Below are 12,800 nucleotides of genomic sequence, written 5' to 3' on the forward strand. Positions count from 1 at the left end.
TCATCCCCAAAACCCAAGGGTCCTCTGCTCTAACCCTGGGGACTGTCAACATTTAGTGGACCCTGTGTCTAAAGAGGGCGGCTTGGCCCGGCTGCCCCAGTACAGACACCTTTCATAGCACTTGGCTTGCCCCAGCTGTTACACATACACACACACATACACACACACACACACACACACACACATCTGTAGCTTCCACCCTCCTGTACCCCTTGTGGCTGGGTGTAAAGTGACCAAGGTGCTTGCCAGGGCAACTATGGATCTTGAGAAATACCCATAACAAACCAAACCAAAACAATGAGCATCTTGTCTGCCCTTTAACAGTAGATTAACCTCTGGGAGGAGGAGGAGGAGGAGGAGGAGGAGGAGGAGGAGGAGGAGAACCTGGGATCAGGGACCCAGGACCCAGGACCCAGGACCCAGGACCTATTAGTTTACTTGGAGCCACCAGCAAGACCAGGGAGCAGCAGAGTTGGGACTTAGAGCTGTGCTGTGTAGCTCTGATTGTCACAGAGGGACCCCCTCATGTGAAGCTCTCTGATGAGAAGCAGCATGTCACCCTCCTGTAATGCTAGCATTTGTGTGTGAGGGGAAAGATCAGGAATTCAGGGCTAGCCTTGACTACATAGACTTTGAGGCTATCTGGCTATATGTGAGCCTGTTTCAAACAACCAAAACAGAAAAATTCCCTTTGGTCTAGACATTTAACTGTATGATCTTGACCTGTGGGTACCCATTTTACAGTTTGGGAAAACAAGGCCTGGGAAAGCTACTAGTAGTGGCTTTCTGAACTTAAGCATACAAAAGGTTGGGTGTGGTGGCACATGCTTGCTATCTGAGAATTGGGAGAGTTTCAAGCCAGGTGGGCCACACAGCAAGACCCTAGCCCCAGAACAATAAATAATAAGCAAAGCAGGCAGGCAGGCAGACAATGGCAGAAGGCTTGCCTGGGTGCCTTCTGTTCCTTGTATGGTGTATGGTGGTGCAGGGAGGTCCCTAGGACCACTCACTGTGACAGGTGACAAGCTGTAATTTGCTCAGAGGGCCAGCAGCAGCCACAGAAGCCACTGTACTCAGGGACAGTTTTTTGCAGTGGGAAGACAGACTCCGGAGTCTAGTGAAACAGAATAGTAAAGTCCTGCACAGTTCTGCTGGGACAGCGTGTCCTGCGGGCCCGGTTTAACTGATGCCACATCCTTAGACTTATGTGATAACCTGCATGCAGCCACTCCTCCAGAGGACTCCACCCTAAGTCCTCTCATGCCCTGAAGAGACTTGTCTGCTAAACTGCCACAGCCTGCGACCCACCAGCCCACCCCACTGCTCAGGAGAACTACCATCCTGGCATCCTCCCAGCCGCTCCTGCTGAGGTCGCTGCATGCAGGAGGCACTCCTCCCTCCATGTCTGCACACAGTCTTCCCGGGGTGCATGAGAGTCCTTCATTGAGTCGAGAGTGGCCTCGCAGACCTGATGTCCTTGCCAGTCAGGAGGCTGAAGTAGGAGGATCACAGTTCCAAGGCCAATCTAAGCATGTCAGTGAGACTGAGATATGTGAAGCCTTGGTATTGCAACAGTTACAGTGAGATATGCCCCACATGTTCCCTTTCTGTAAGGACCCTTGTCAGACTGGACTGGGGCCCTCTCTGAGAGCCTCATCTTAAATTAGTTTCTGTTGTTAAATATCTCCAAGCCAGACGTAGTGGTGCAAACTTGTCCCATGGTGTGAGGCTGAGGCAGGAAGGAAGATTACTGTAGGCTTGTGGCCAGCTGAAGCTTCTTAGTGAGTTCAAGGTCAGCATAGACCCTATCTCTGAGAGAGAAATTGTGGGTGTGCACAGGCGTTGCATGTGATAACATATGCCTATAGTCCTAGCTTGGGAAGTGGAGGCAGTAAAGTCGGTTTAAGGCTATATTGCAAGTTTGAGTCCTAGCCTAGGCCACATGAGACCCTGCCTCACTCAGTTTAGTAGTTGAGAGGGGAAAAAACCCAAAAGACACTGTCTCCAAGTATAGTCATTTTCTGAGGTACAGGGGCTTAGTTCTACAGTTCAGCATAAGATTTTGGGGGGACAGGTAGTGAGATGGCTCAGGTGGATTGAGGTGTTTACCGAGAGTAGCCTGACCTGAATTCAACCCCCAGAACCATTGATAAAAGGTACAAGTTGCCCTCTGACCACCACGTGTGTACCCTTATACATACATACAAAATAAATGAAAACAATTCTTGTTTTGAAAGAATTTGAGGACACACAGTTGTGACTGACCCATAACCTCCAAGATGATGTTTACTCAGCTCTCTCTGGGCCAAATTACCCCCTTCTTCCACAGGGGTTAAAACAATGCCATTTTACAGCCTTAGAGGCCCAAGATTCATATAACTAGTATCCCAACACGACTGAGCCAGTCAGTGGGTTATTTCCTGGTGACTATGACACTGTCTACAACTGTTCTGCAGGCCTGAGCCGGGCTGGGCTCCCATTTGGGTTGATGCGCCGGGAGCTAGCATGTGAGGGCTACCCCATCGAGCTGCGGTGCCCGGGGAGTGATGTCATCATGGTGGAGAATGCAAACTACGGGCGCACAGATGACAAGATCTGCGATGCCGACCCTTTCCAGATGGAGAATGTGCAGTGCTACTTGCCTGACGCCTTCAAAATCATGTCACAGAGGTGAGCCTGCTCCCTGACCTCATGTCCCACAGGAGTTCCCTGAGCACAGGTGCAGAAGCTGGAGCACGTCACACTGACATTGTCCCCTAAGTCACTCACCCCCAGCTCTCCAGCCCTTTAATATAGTTTTAATATAGTTCCTCATTTTGGGGTGGCCGCCAACCATAAATTTATTTTTTTTCTTCTTCATAATTATAACTATGCTATTGTTTCGAATTGTTATGTAACTATCTCAGGTGCAGGATATCAACCCCTCCAAAGGGGTTGTGACCCACAGGTTGTAACCAGTGCCATAGATGCTTGCCCATGTTGGGTTCAGGTAGGAGCTCACAGAACCAAAGCAAAGGTATCATGGATGCAAAGGGAGAAGGCTCTCCAAAGAAAGACCTACAAAGCTTACAGTACCGGGGCGGGGCAGGGCGGGGCGGGGCGGGGCGGGGCGGGGCGCTTTGCTGTGCAGAATTGTCCTGAGCTTGGTGAGGGGCAGTGACTATACAGTGTGGTTGTGGTGTCATGTCTGAGCACCTGTGTGCAGATGTGCAGCTTGTGTTAGTGTGGCTGAGGAAGTGTCTCAGGCTGGGGCGGACCACATGTGAAGATGCACAACCTACTGGAATAGTTGGGCCCACCTAGTTTATCCACAAGCACCTATGCCCGGGACAGGGCCTCCACCTGCTCTCTTTGCCACCATCTTATCTATGATAGGCCATTCTCCCTGGGCCGCCAGTGAGCACAGTGGACACTTGAGTCCAACCCTATACCTCTGCTTGGAACTCTCTGTCCCCACCCTTCCTCTACAAAAGCCCAAGCCTTCTTGAGGCTGAGTGCATCTGTGACCTGCCCTGACCGATGACCCTCCTTCCCTGTGAGCTCACTCAGTGCCCCCTACGCAAGATTGTGCAGTGCTTGCTGGGTCAGTTCTCAGTACTTGAACATGCGTCAGAATTTGCAGCCCTGTAGCCCGAAGGCCCCCAGCCTCCTTTTCTGGTCTGTCACATCCTTCAAGGGGATCTGTGGGCCACAGGAACCTGGCCTGTTAGCTGGGAAGTGACAGAGCCAACTGCTGTGTTTGGGGTTTTGTTCTCTCTTTCTTTTTAAAGATTTTTTAAAAAGATTTTTATTTATCTTATGTATATGAGTATACCGTAGCTTACAGATATGGTTGTGAGCCTTCATGTGGTTGTTGAAAATTGAATGTAGGACCTCTGCTCGCTCTGGTCAACCCTGCTCGCTCAGTCCCTCCTTGCTCTAGCCCAATTATTTATTATTATAAATGAATAAGTACACTGTAGCTGTCTTCAGATGCACCAGAAGAGGGTGTCAGATCTCATTATGGGTGGTTGTGAGCCACCATGTGGTTGCTGGGATTTGAACTCAGGATCTTTGGAAGAGCAGTCAGTCAGTGCTCTTACCCATTGAGCCATCTCGATGGCCCCCCTTTAATTTTTTATTTTTTAGAAACATGAGTATGTTCCAAGTGGCTATTCTCTGCTTCCTTGTGGCTGTCTGCCTAACTGGACACTTCTGTACACGCCGAGGCTTCAGGACCTACCCTATTCCTGACCCCTTCAGGGCCCTGCCTGCCTTCCATCCATATTGCCATCAGATAGTTAGCCTTTGCTTGCTATTTCATCTTATGTCCTCCCTAACTCTTAAGTTACTGGCCATATGGGGACAACAGACTTTTGTCCTTTACTGCTGTGGCTATGGCCAGGTACACAGCAGTTGCTCACTTGATGCTTCAGAGGTGAGAGTTCAAGGCCTGCACGGTAGGAACAGGAGGAAGGCTGGAAGCAGCATAGTTGGCAGAGGAGAGGAAGACACCAAGATCGTCACAGGACATTGGGAAGACCGGCTGGTTCAAAGTGTGCAAGGCTGGGGCTGCCTCACCACCTTTGCCCCGTTCTCCTGGTACCTCATCCAGCCTCCAACCAGGACTTAGGCCCTCCCCCCTCCCTTGAGCACCTGGAAGATATTTCCACAATATCTGCACAGCTAGAGCAGAGTCATGTCTGTGTCCTCCTCCACACTGGAGGCTGAGCGGTGAGTTACAGGGACCAGGGAGCATGATGGGGCCTCGGGAGCTTGCTTCTCCTCTGCGTGCCCCAGCTTTGTGTCTGTCAGGGTCATGGCTACGCTGCCTGGACAGATGCCGCCGGACTGAGTCCCACCACTTAATGACAGATGCACACCCACTCTCCATGGTAGTTCACTCCAGCTTCAGGGGAGTCTCAGGTACAGAGCTGGGGGGTGACTCGGGGCCCGGCCTTGTACACATCTGATGAGCATCTGCCATTGGGCTACACTTACCGTTGAAATTAAAAACTCTAAATTTGAATGCTTTTGGCGACATTTTGTGCATTGACCAGCTCAGCTTAGCTCCAGAGCATTCCATGGCTTCAAAAAGAAACCACATAGCTTTTATCAGCTGCTTCCCAGTCTCCTGCTGCCTCAGCTCTGTGTTCTCTGTCCGGGTATTTGCGTTGGCTCTATATACATCATACATACATACATAAATACATACATACATACACACACACCCCATCCTGCCCCATGCAGGTTTTCCTCACAATCACTGTTGAAATTTATCCTTGGTATGCGTCAGCACCATAGCCCATTTCCTAGCCCATTCTGTCATGTGGGCAGGCTACATTTTACAAGGCACTACACCACTGATGCCACCAAGATCTCTAACAGGCTACATTTTGCTCAGCATTCCTCCATGGACAGACTTTTGTGTTGTCTCCCCCTGTTGGTGGAAGTAGGCAGTACAGCTGTGAACATGTGTGTTGAGGATTTGTTCATACACTTGTTATAAATTCTGTAGAGCGCACTGCTGAAGACTGGGATTGCTGTGTTCTATGAGGCCATGGCTGAGCTTTAAAGAAAGGATTTGGGTGGGTGGATAACACCAGACTTCGCCATGCCTAGTTCTCCATTTCCTCCCTAGCCTCCCCCCGATTTCCTCTTCTGTCCTTCCTGGTGCCGGGAAGAACTAGAGGCAGATTCAGGTTACTTTTTTGTTTTGGTTTTTCATTTTTTTGGATTTCAAGACAGGGTTTCTCTGTGTATCCTTGCAACTCTCTGTAGACCTGGCTGGCCTCAAACTCCACCTGCCTTTGCCTCCCAAGTGCTGGATTATCATGGCTTCCAGGATGCATGGGGATGTGTGACCATTCTGCCTTTCTCCTTTCCCCCTTTTGTTGCATCAGTCCAGGCCCTCAAGTTGTCCACATTTGGGGTGAGTCTTCTCTCTGGCAAGACCCTCGCAGACATGCCTAGAAGCACGCCTGACTAATGTCATAGGCAGTTCTAAACCCAGTCTAGCTAAAAACGAGGGTGAACCTTAGCTGGGCACTGATGGTGGTAACGACTAACGTGAAGATGCAGGGAGTTGGCAGTGACTGGACTTGAGGCGCCCCTGCAGGAGGGGATAGGGTCTGTGTGGTGAGCAGCCACCAAATGTGGACAAGCGTCTGTGATGGTATCTTCGAGTTGTAAAATAAGGCATCCTTATCCATGGAGGAGCCAGCAGGGACTGCGGTTGGTGAATCCCTGTAGAGATTCATGACTTTTCTGGCTGTGCTGGCTGCAGACCCTCTCAGACACTGTCCAAGAGTGTGACAGTGACCATGAGAAGGGCCAAGGTGTCACAACAGGCACTAAGTCTTCTGTGGATGCTGTAGTTTGCAAAAATACCCATCACATGTGGTAGTATGTGTACTTTTACTAACTGGCACGGGGGCTTCACACTCAAGTTAAAGAAGCCTGCCAGAGGTGTACTGGTCTAGGGAGAACCTGCCTCGTGGCTGCAGAGACTTGTGGGACAGAAGGCAGGCAGGAAGCAAAAGAGCACTCCAGTCTCTGCACTCCATAGCACCTTCCCTTTGGACTGCGTTTGCTCTCTGACCCTTGAGCCTCCTGAGTCCACCATTCTCAGCTCCTTTTTCCTTCTCCGTCTGTAGGTGTAATAACCGAACCCAGTGTGTGGTGGTGGCCGGCTCTGACGCCTTTCCTGACCCCTGTCCTGGAACCTACAAATACCTGGAGGTGCAGTACGACTGTGTCCCTTACAGTGAGTCATCTTGTTCCTCATGCTGTTTTGGGCCCTTCCCCCAGTGGAGCAGGGACGGAGAACCTTGATCCAGTACACCTGTGCGCACATGCGCACACATCCATAGGGCTGGGCACAGGGCAGCAGGCTTGCTCCCACTCGGACACATTCTTTTCACAAACCACTTGTCCATATTTGGTGGCTGCTATCCCACTGTACAGACCCTGTCCCCCTTCCTGTAGGGGCATCTTCAGTGCTAGTCACCTGCCCACTACCCCTGCTTCCTCACGTGCCCTTTACTTGCTAAAGTCCTTCAGAGCCACACTCCTACAACCCGCTAGCATCGCCCAGCCTTCCACCGGCTCTGCCTCCCTCCTGATAGTGTTCACACCCGAATGGCCCTCACCTTCACCGTCTCCTCCACTCGTCGCTCCTTACGTATTACCCTGAGAACACTTCCTGTCCACAAAGGAAGTGCTGCCCCCTAAGATGATCTTTGGGAGCCAGCGCCTAACTATCCTGCATCTGACCAAGGGAAGCAGACAGAGCTCATGCGTCCTCAGCGCCCCAGTAGCCCTGCCCACTGTCCTCCCGCCTCCACCCACCACCCCTTCTGTCCTCTCACCTGGCTTCACACAGCCAGCCTGGAGGTAGGGAGGCCCTCTAGGCAAAAGAGGGGGGACAAGACCATCAGGGTGTCCCAGTGAGGGCAGGGGAGCAGGAGACCTCATCTCTCTCCCTCCTCTCCCCTCCCACCCAGCTCTCCCACCCCAACCCCTCCAACCTTTGATTTCTCCTTGCAGGTGAAGCCAGGATGATGGGTGACCAGGCTCACTTACTGCTCGTGTAACTTTCTTCTTTTAGTCTTCGCCCTTTCCTTTCAGTGCCTGAGGCCTTCCTCCACCGCCTGAGGGGGATGCCCATCCGCTCCCCGAAGCCTCCCCACAGCACTGGGGACACTGCCCACCTGCAGCTGGGGCAGCAGGGAGGGAGGTGGGACAAAGCAGGGAGTCTAGGACAGGGGGTCGGGTAGGTGGTGCGAGGTTTGACTGCGGCTCCTGACTTGTCTGGCTCTGAGACCTGCAGCAAATGACTTAAAATTTCTTCGGGTGCTGCAGACGGAGGCGTGAGTCCTGGAGATCGGGAGTGACAAGCGCTTGGCCCTGCGGCCAGAGTCTGCTCCCAGGAGCAAAGCCCCGAAGGCAGAGGCTGCGACTTTCCCCCCCAGCGCCCAGTCCCGAACCTGGTTCAAGATGTGCTCAGTGATGGTACGGACACTCTTTCCCACCACCTGAGCCTCTTACTCTTCTATGATGGGGGAGGGGGTCAAAGTGTGCCCAGAGTACTTGAGGTAATAGACAGCATGGGGCCCAGGCTGCTTTGTGGTCCACCCAGGCCACCATAGGTTTTGAGGGAATGGCAGCTGCGTGGCCTCACTCCTTTGAACCTCAGTTTCCCTAGCTGTAATCAGGGTGCCAGTAGGCCTGACTTCGAGGGCCTGCACTGTCCCTGCATCCTCATGAGCACTGGCCGTCACTGTGACTACACTTCACTTCTAACTAGTTACTGTTATTGCCATGGTAATCAAAATAAGAATAGCAACATTTAGTGAACCCAGCTCTCCAGACAGGCAGTCCCAAGACTGGAAAGGTCCCTGGTCCAGTCCAGAGTCCAAACCAAGGTACAAGAATAAAAGAAGAGGCCATGGGTACTGAGTGGAGTTTAGAGACTTAAAGCCAACACCACCACCACCACACCATTTGTCTAAGGAGCACAACCCAGGAAGACGGGCTGTGGGGTTAAAGGTGACACAGGGCAGAGGTGGCAGGTTTAGACTGAGGAAAATACAAATGAGCCTTCGAAGACAGTGCACAGACAGAGCGGGTGTCGTGGATAGGGCTGACCACAAGTGCTCCTGGGCAGGCAGTTGAGTTAGCTCCTGTACCCCCGCCCCAGGTCATTGGGGTTGGGGTCCAGGAATAGCCAAAGCCAGGGAGCTGACAGGCACACACCTCCATGACTTTCCCTGAGCATATCCTGAGTGCTAGGCCCTGGGCGAGGCGCTGGGGAGCCAGACAGTCCCTGCAGAACCCAAGCCGGTGCCCAGAGGGGAATCCAACTGCTCAGCCCCAGGACCTTGGGCTTCAGAGGCTGGGGTGACCCCAGTGCTGGTGAAGGTGGGGCAGGGGTGGGGGGCAGGGGTCCCACAGCTGGGGGAGGTGGATCACTGGAGTGTGGGAACCCCAGACATTGAACTAACACTGGATTTGCTTTGCAGCTGAGCACAGCCTAACTCTCCCTTCCTCCCCAGGTGCCACCTGTGCGTCATCAAGGGCGGTGGGCAGGGTAGGGTGCAGCTAGGGCTTCTGGGCCTTTGGTGGACTGGGCAGAACAGCTGAACCTTGAGACACCCCTCCAGCCCCCAACCCCCACCCCCGAGAGTGTAGGAGCCTGTCTGCCACGTGCTGTCCAGCCCAGTCTATGTCCCCTCCAATTCTGTGCCTCTTGTCTCCCCTACCCTGGCTCTGTCTGAGGCCGGGGCACCTGCCTGCCTGCCTCTGTTGTTCTGTGTCTGGCTCTACTAGCCTTTCTTTGTGCGTTTCAGGGGTCTGGAGGGTTTAGGGGAACATAGCTGGATTCAGGTGGGGCCTACTCGAAGGGGAAGGGGCTCAGCCTATGCTCTTGGCTGAGTGGGGCACCTAGGCCCCGGAGACACCCTTCTCTCCTCCCCTAGTTCTAACAGGGTAATTTAGCACACAGGGTGAAGAGGAGCCCTGTGGTTCTCTACTGCCTGGTGTGTGCCCCCCTAGCCAGAGTTCAGCTCCTGTTTGGGGCTCCTCTTTATACCTGGGGCCCTTCCTGCCTGAGGGCTCTGTCTACCTGCCTGTCTGTACCATACCCAGTCTCTTTGTCTCTTCCCTCCTGTGTGTCCCCCTGACCCTTCTCACTTTCTCCTCAGCACCCTCTCACCCCATCCTACCCCAAAAGAAGGGACTTGGGGGTGGGGGCTGAAATGATGCTACGGAAGGGGTTGGGAAAGCAGGAGGAAAGACAGGAAGAGGGGGCGTGTGGCCAGAAAAGAAACGAAAGCAATTTAATCTTTTTTTCTCTTTTTTTTTTCTTGCACATTTTTTTTCAATTTGTTTTCTCTCTCTCTTCCGATGCTTAAAGTAGAAGTGGAGCAGAAAGGTAAACGCACTGTTACCAATGCTAACCCCTAACTCACACTTTGTTCCACCCGTACCATACTCATGTGGCCCACCCCTCCCCCCCTTCTTCTCCCCCACCCTACTTGGTCCAGTGATTTCCCTGCCCCGGGTGTCCTCCCGGCACAGCTGGGCTGGCCCTGGTGCTGCAGCACCACCAAGGCCAAGGTCATGGCCACGGGCTTCTCCACCCTCCAGATACTCACGGAAGCTCCTCTCTGAGCCTGGGCAAGATTCTCACCCCACTCCTACACCCGTCTCTCTTTCTCTCTCTCTCTCTCCTCTCACCCCCTCTGTACCTCTCTGGTCCCTGGTCCCTGCAGGGTACCTGACCTCATCTCTCATTTCTTTTGCCTCCCTTAGGAGAAATGTGTAAGCTTCCAGGCGGGTGGGGAGGGAGGGACTCCCCAGCCTCCACAGGCACCGGTAGAGGTCTCTCTTCTTCACTCTGTCTCTTCTTTTCCTTCCTCTTCCTCTCCCCACCTCTCTCTCTCTTCTCTCTCCTCTCCCCTTATACCTCTTGCAAACTGTTTCTGGTAGAGGGTGGTGGGATGGAGGGGACCTTTTTCCTTTGAGGGACCAGATTTCTCCTCTCTCTCTGGCTCCTGGTGGCTTAAGTTCTTCTGGTTTGGCGTTTCCAAGGCCCAGAGCTGTTGTGGAGCACAGAGAGCCAGTCTCCTCCAACTACCCTCCTGACCAGTCGGGTCTAGTACTGGGGAGGGTTGTCAGCTATCCCAGTCCCCTGGGAGGGGGCAGCCTACCAAAACCCTGGGATGGGGGTTGGGGCGGGCTTCCTGGAGAGGGCGGGAGTGGGTTCTGTCTCTGCACACTTGCAAAGCTGCAGTCAGGGTTTCTTCCGGGCTGAGAGGACCAGGGAGGGGCGGTGGGGGGTCACAGACTTGCTCTGGGGACTTCCACAGGCCCCATAATTTCTTGCAGAGAGCCCCATGGCGGCGGTGGATGAGGCTATCCATTACGCCAGGGAGTGGAGGGTGGCCTGCTAGTAGTAGGGCAGGAAGCCATCAACAGTGAGATGGCCCTTCAGGGTCCCTCTAGCCTTGAAATTAAGGTGGTCTGTGGAGGCTCCCCTACCGGGGAGGTGGGCGGGGTCCCTCTGAGCTGCTCCCCTCCCTTTCCTTCCCACCTTGCCCATCTCAGAGGCCTGGGCACCGTCCCTCCCTTGCTCTCCTGAGTCGAGTCGGCCCTGCACTAGCCACTCTTCTTGCAGGCTTGGAACTACGCCACTGGATCTCCTCTCCGGTTGGGCTGAGGGAGGGAAGAGGTGTGTGGGAGCTGGGTGCTGAGGAGGGGTCCTTGCTGCCCAAGGCCCCTGGCAGACCCTTCCTCATCTTCCCCCCTTCCTTGGAATGACCTCTAACTGTGTTTTTCTCCACTGGTACCCTCTGACTAGCTCAGGCCCTCTTCATGAACACACACCCTGGCAAGGGTTTCTGTGGGACAGAGGAAAGACCTGGGGAACAGGAAAAAAAAAGGGTGGGGGCCAGGTAGTCTGGTCAGAGGGTACAGATAAAGCTGACAGGAACGCCAGGGCTGTGTTACTGGCTGCCTTGCGCCTAGTGACCTGGTGCCAAGCTGCCCCAGTGCTGTGAAGGGAGAGACCCAGCTTACACATTCCCCAACCATGCTAGCCTGCTGAGTAACTAGGCACTAAACCTGGCTCCTACCCAGGGGTCCCTCACAAACTGAGGCTGCCCACCATGCTGGTACCAAGTCATCTCAGCCCTCCCTGTGCCCCTGGGGCTAACTGCTTTGGTGATGAACCAAGCAGGAGCAGAGAATTCACCATAGACCCCCCCACACACACACACACCCTACAGCCCTGGCCTGCCTGTGGGAGGTTCCAGCCCTCCTGAGGGAAGGGGTTGGCCACACTGACCTGCTGGATCAGTAGGGTAGGCTAGGGACAGGTGGTGCTGGGCCGAGGGCAAGGGTGGGCAGGCCAGTGGTGCCAACGAGATGCAGTCGAGGTTTTCCTCTTTTCAGGGAATGGGGGGGTGGGGCGGGGCCCCCCACCTTTCTGACATCAGCGCTGCCTCGGTCCCTCCTCCCGAGCCGGGGATGGTCACAGGTAAATCGGGGTCCGGGGCAGGGGAGGTGGGGGGTTGGCTGGGGTGGTCTGGGGCTTTATCCTAGCACCTGGTTCCCTCCCTTGCCCCCTCCGAGCTGGACCTGGGACTGCCCCTGGAAGGGACTCTCAGTCGGGCCTGGGCCTTGGAGTGAATTCTCTGCTCACCCCCTCTCTCCTCGCCAGCACTAACCTTTTCTTCCCAGGTGGTCTCCAGAGCGTCTCCCTTGGAGCCAGGACTTTGTGGATATACACACACCCCTCCTTGTCTCTCTTCCCTCTGCACAGCTCCCTCACCCCCAATGTCCCGGGAGTCCTGTTGTTCTCCATGCCCCCACTCCACCCTGAGCCACCAGAGACCCTGCCGGCTGGGGCAGCACTGGACTCCTCCCTAGGAGCTGCTTCCCTCCGTCCTTTCCTCAGCTACCTACTGAGGCTGCCAGCTGAGAGGAGCCCAGACAGCATCAGGGACCCGAGGAGAAGGATAGACAGCCCTAAGCCTCCCTGCCAGAGTGGGTGTGGAAACATCACTCTACCTTGCAGCTTTTGGAGGAGGAAGAAAGTGAAGTTTTTGGTTTTGTTTTAAGAGAAAAGAAAGTCTACCCCTGCATGGTTGGTGAAGGATGGGATCCCGGCCCCTAGTTTTTCCATAGAGGCAGAGAAGAGAGGCCAGGGTGCTGATACCTAAACCTTGAGGCTAGGTGGCATCGCAGCAGAGGACCCCACTCCCCACCCCCTCATACCCAATCTGGGAGAGCTCCGGCCAAATCCTTTATCCCCAGCC

General features: G+C 54.1%; 1 protein-coding gene across 19 annotated transcripts in view; it reads left to right on the forward strand.

Annotated features, from left to right (window-relative positions):
- The window catches only part of Adgrl1 (adhesion G protein-coupled receptor L1), a 41,857-nt gene that overhangs the window by 16,266 nt on the left and 12,791 nt on the right, over positions 1-12,800 (forward strand). For 3 of the 19 annotated variants that reach the window (XM_030243629.1, XM_030243624.1, XM_030243625.1), the window contains exons 3-6: positions 2,457-2,670; positions 6,636-6,745; positions 11,935-12,019; positions 12,223-12,528. In XM_030243629.1, the coding sequence (XP_030099489.1) occupies positions 2,547-2,670; positions 6,636-6,745; positions 11,935-12,019; positions 12,223-12,528 (625 nt within the window). In that variant the 5' untranslated portion in view covers positions 2,457-2,546. Of the gene's footprint in view, positions 1-2,456; positions 2,671-6,634; positions 6,746-7,842; positions 7,993-9,895; positions 9,914-11,934; positions 12,020-12,222; positions 12,533-12,800 lie in introns of those variants that run through there. The other 16 variants (XM_006531120.3, XM_006531121.4, NM_181039.2 and 13 more) reach the window with 14 other exon arrangements.

This window comes from Mus musculus, chromosome 8 (assembly GCF_000001635.26).
Source record: "Mus musculus strain C57BL/6J chromosome 8, GRCm38.p6 C57BL/6J".
Taxonomy (NCBI): domain Eukaryota; kingdom Metazoa; phylum Chordata; class Mammalia; order Rodentia; family Muridae; genus Mus; species Mus musculus.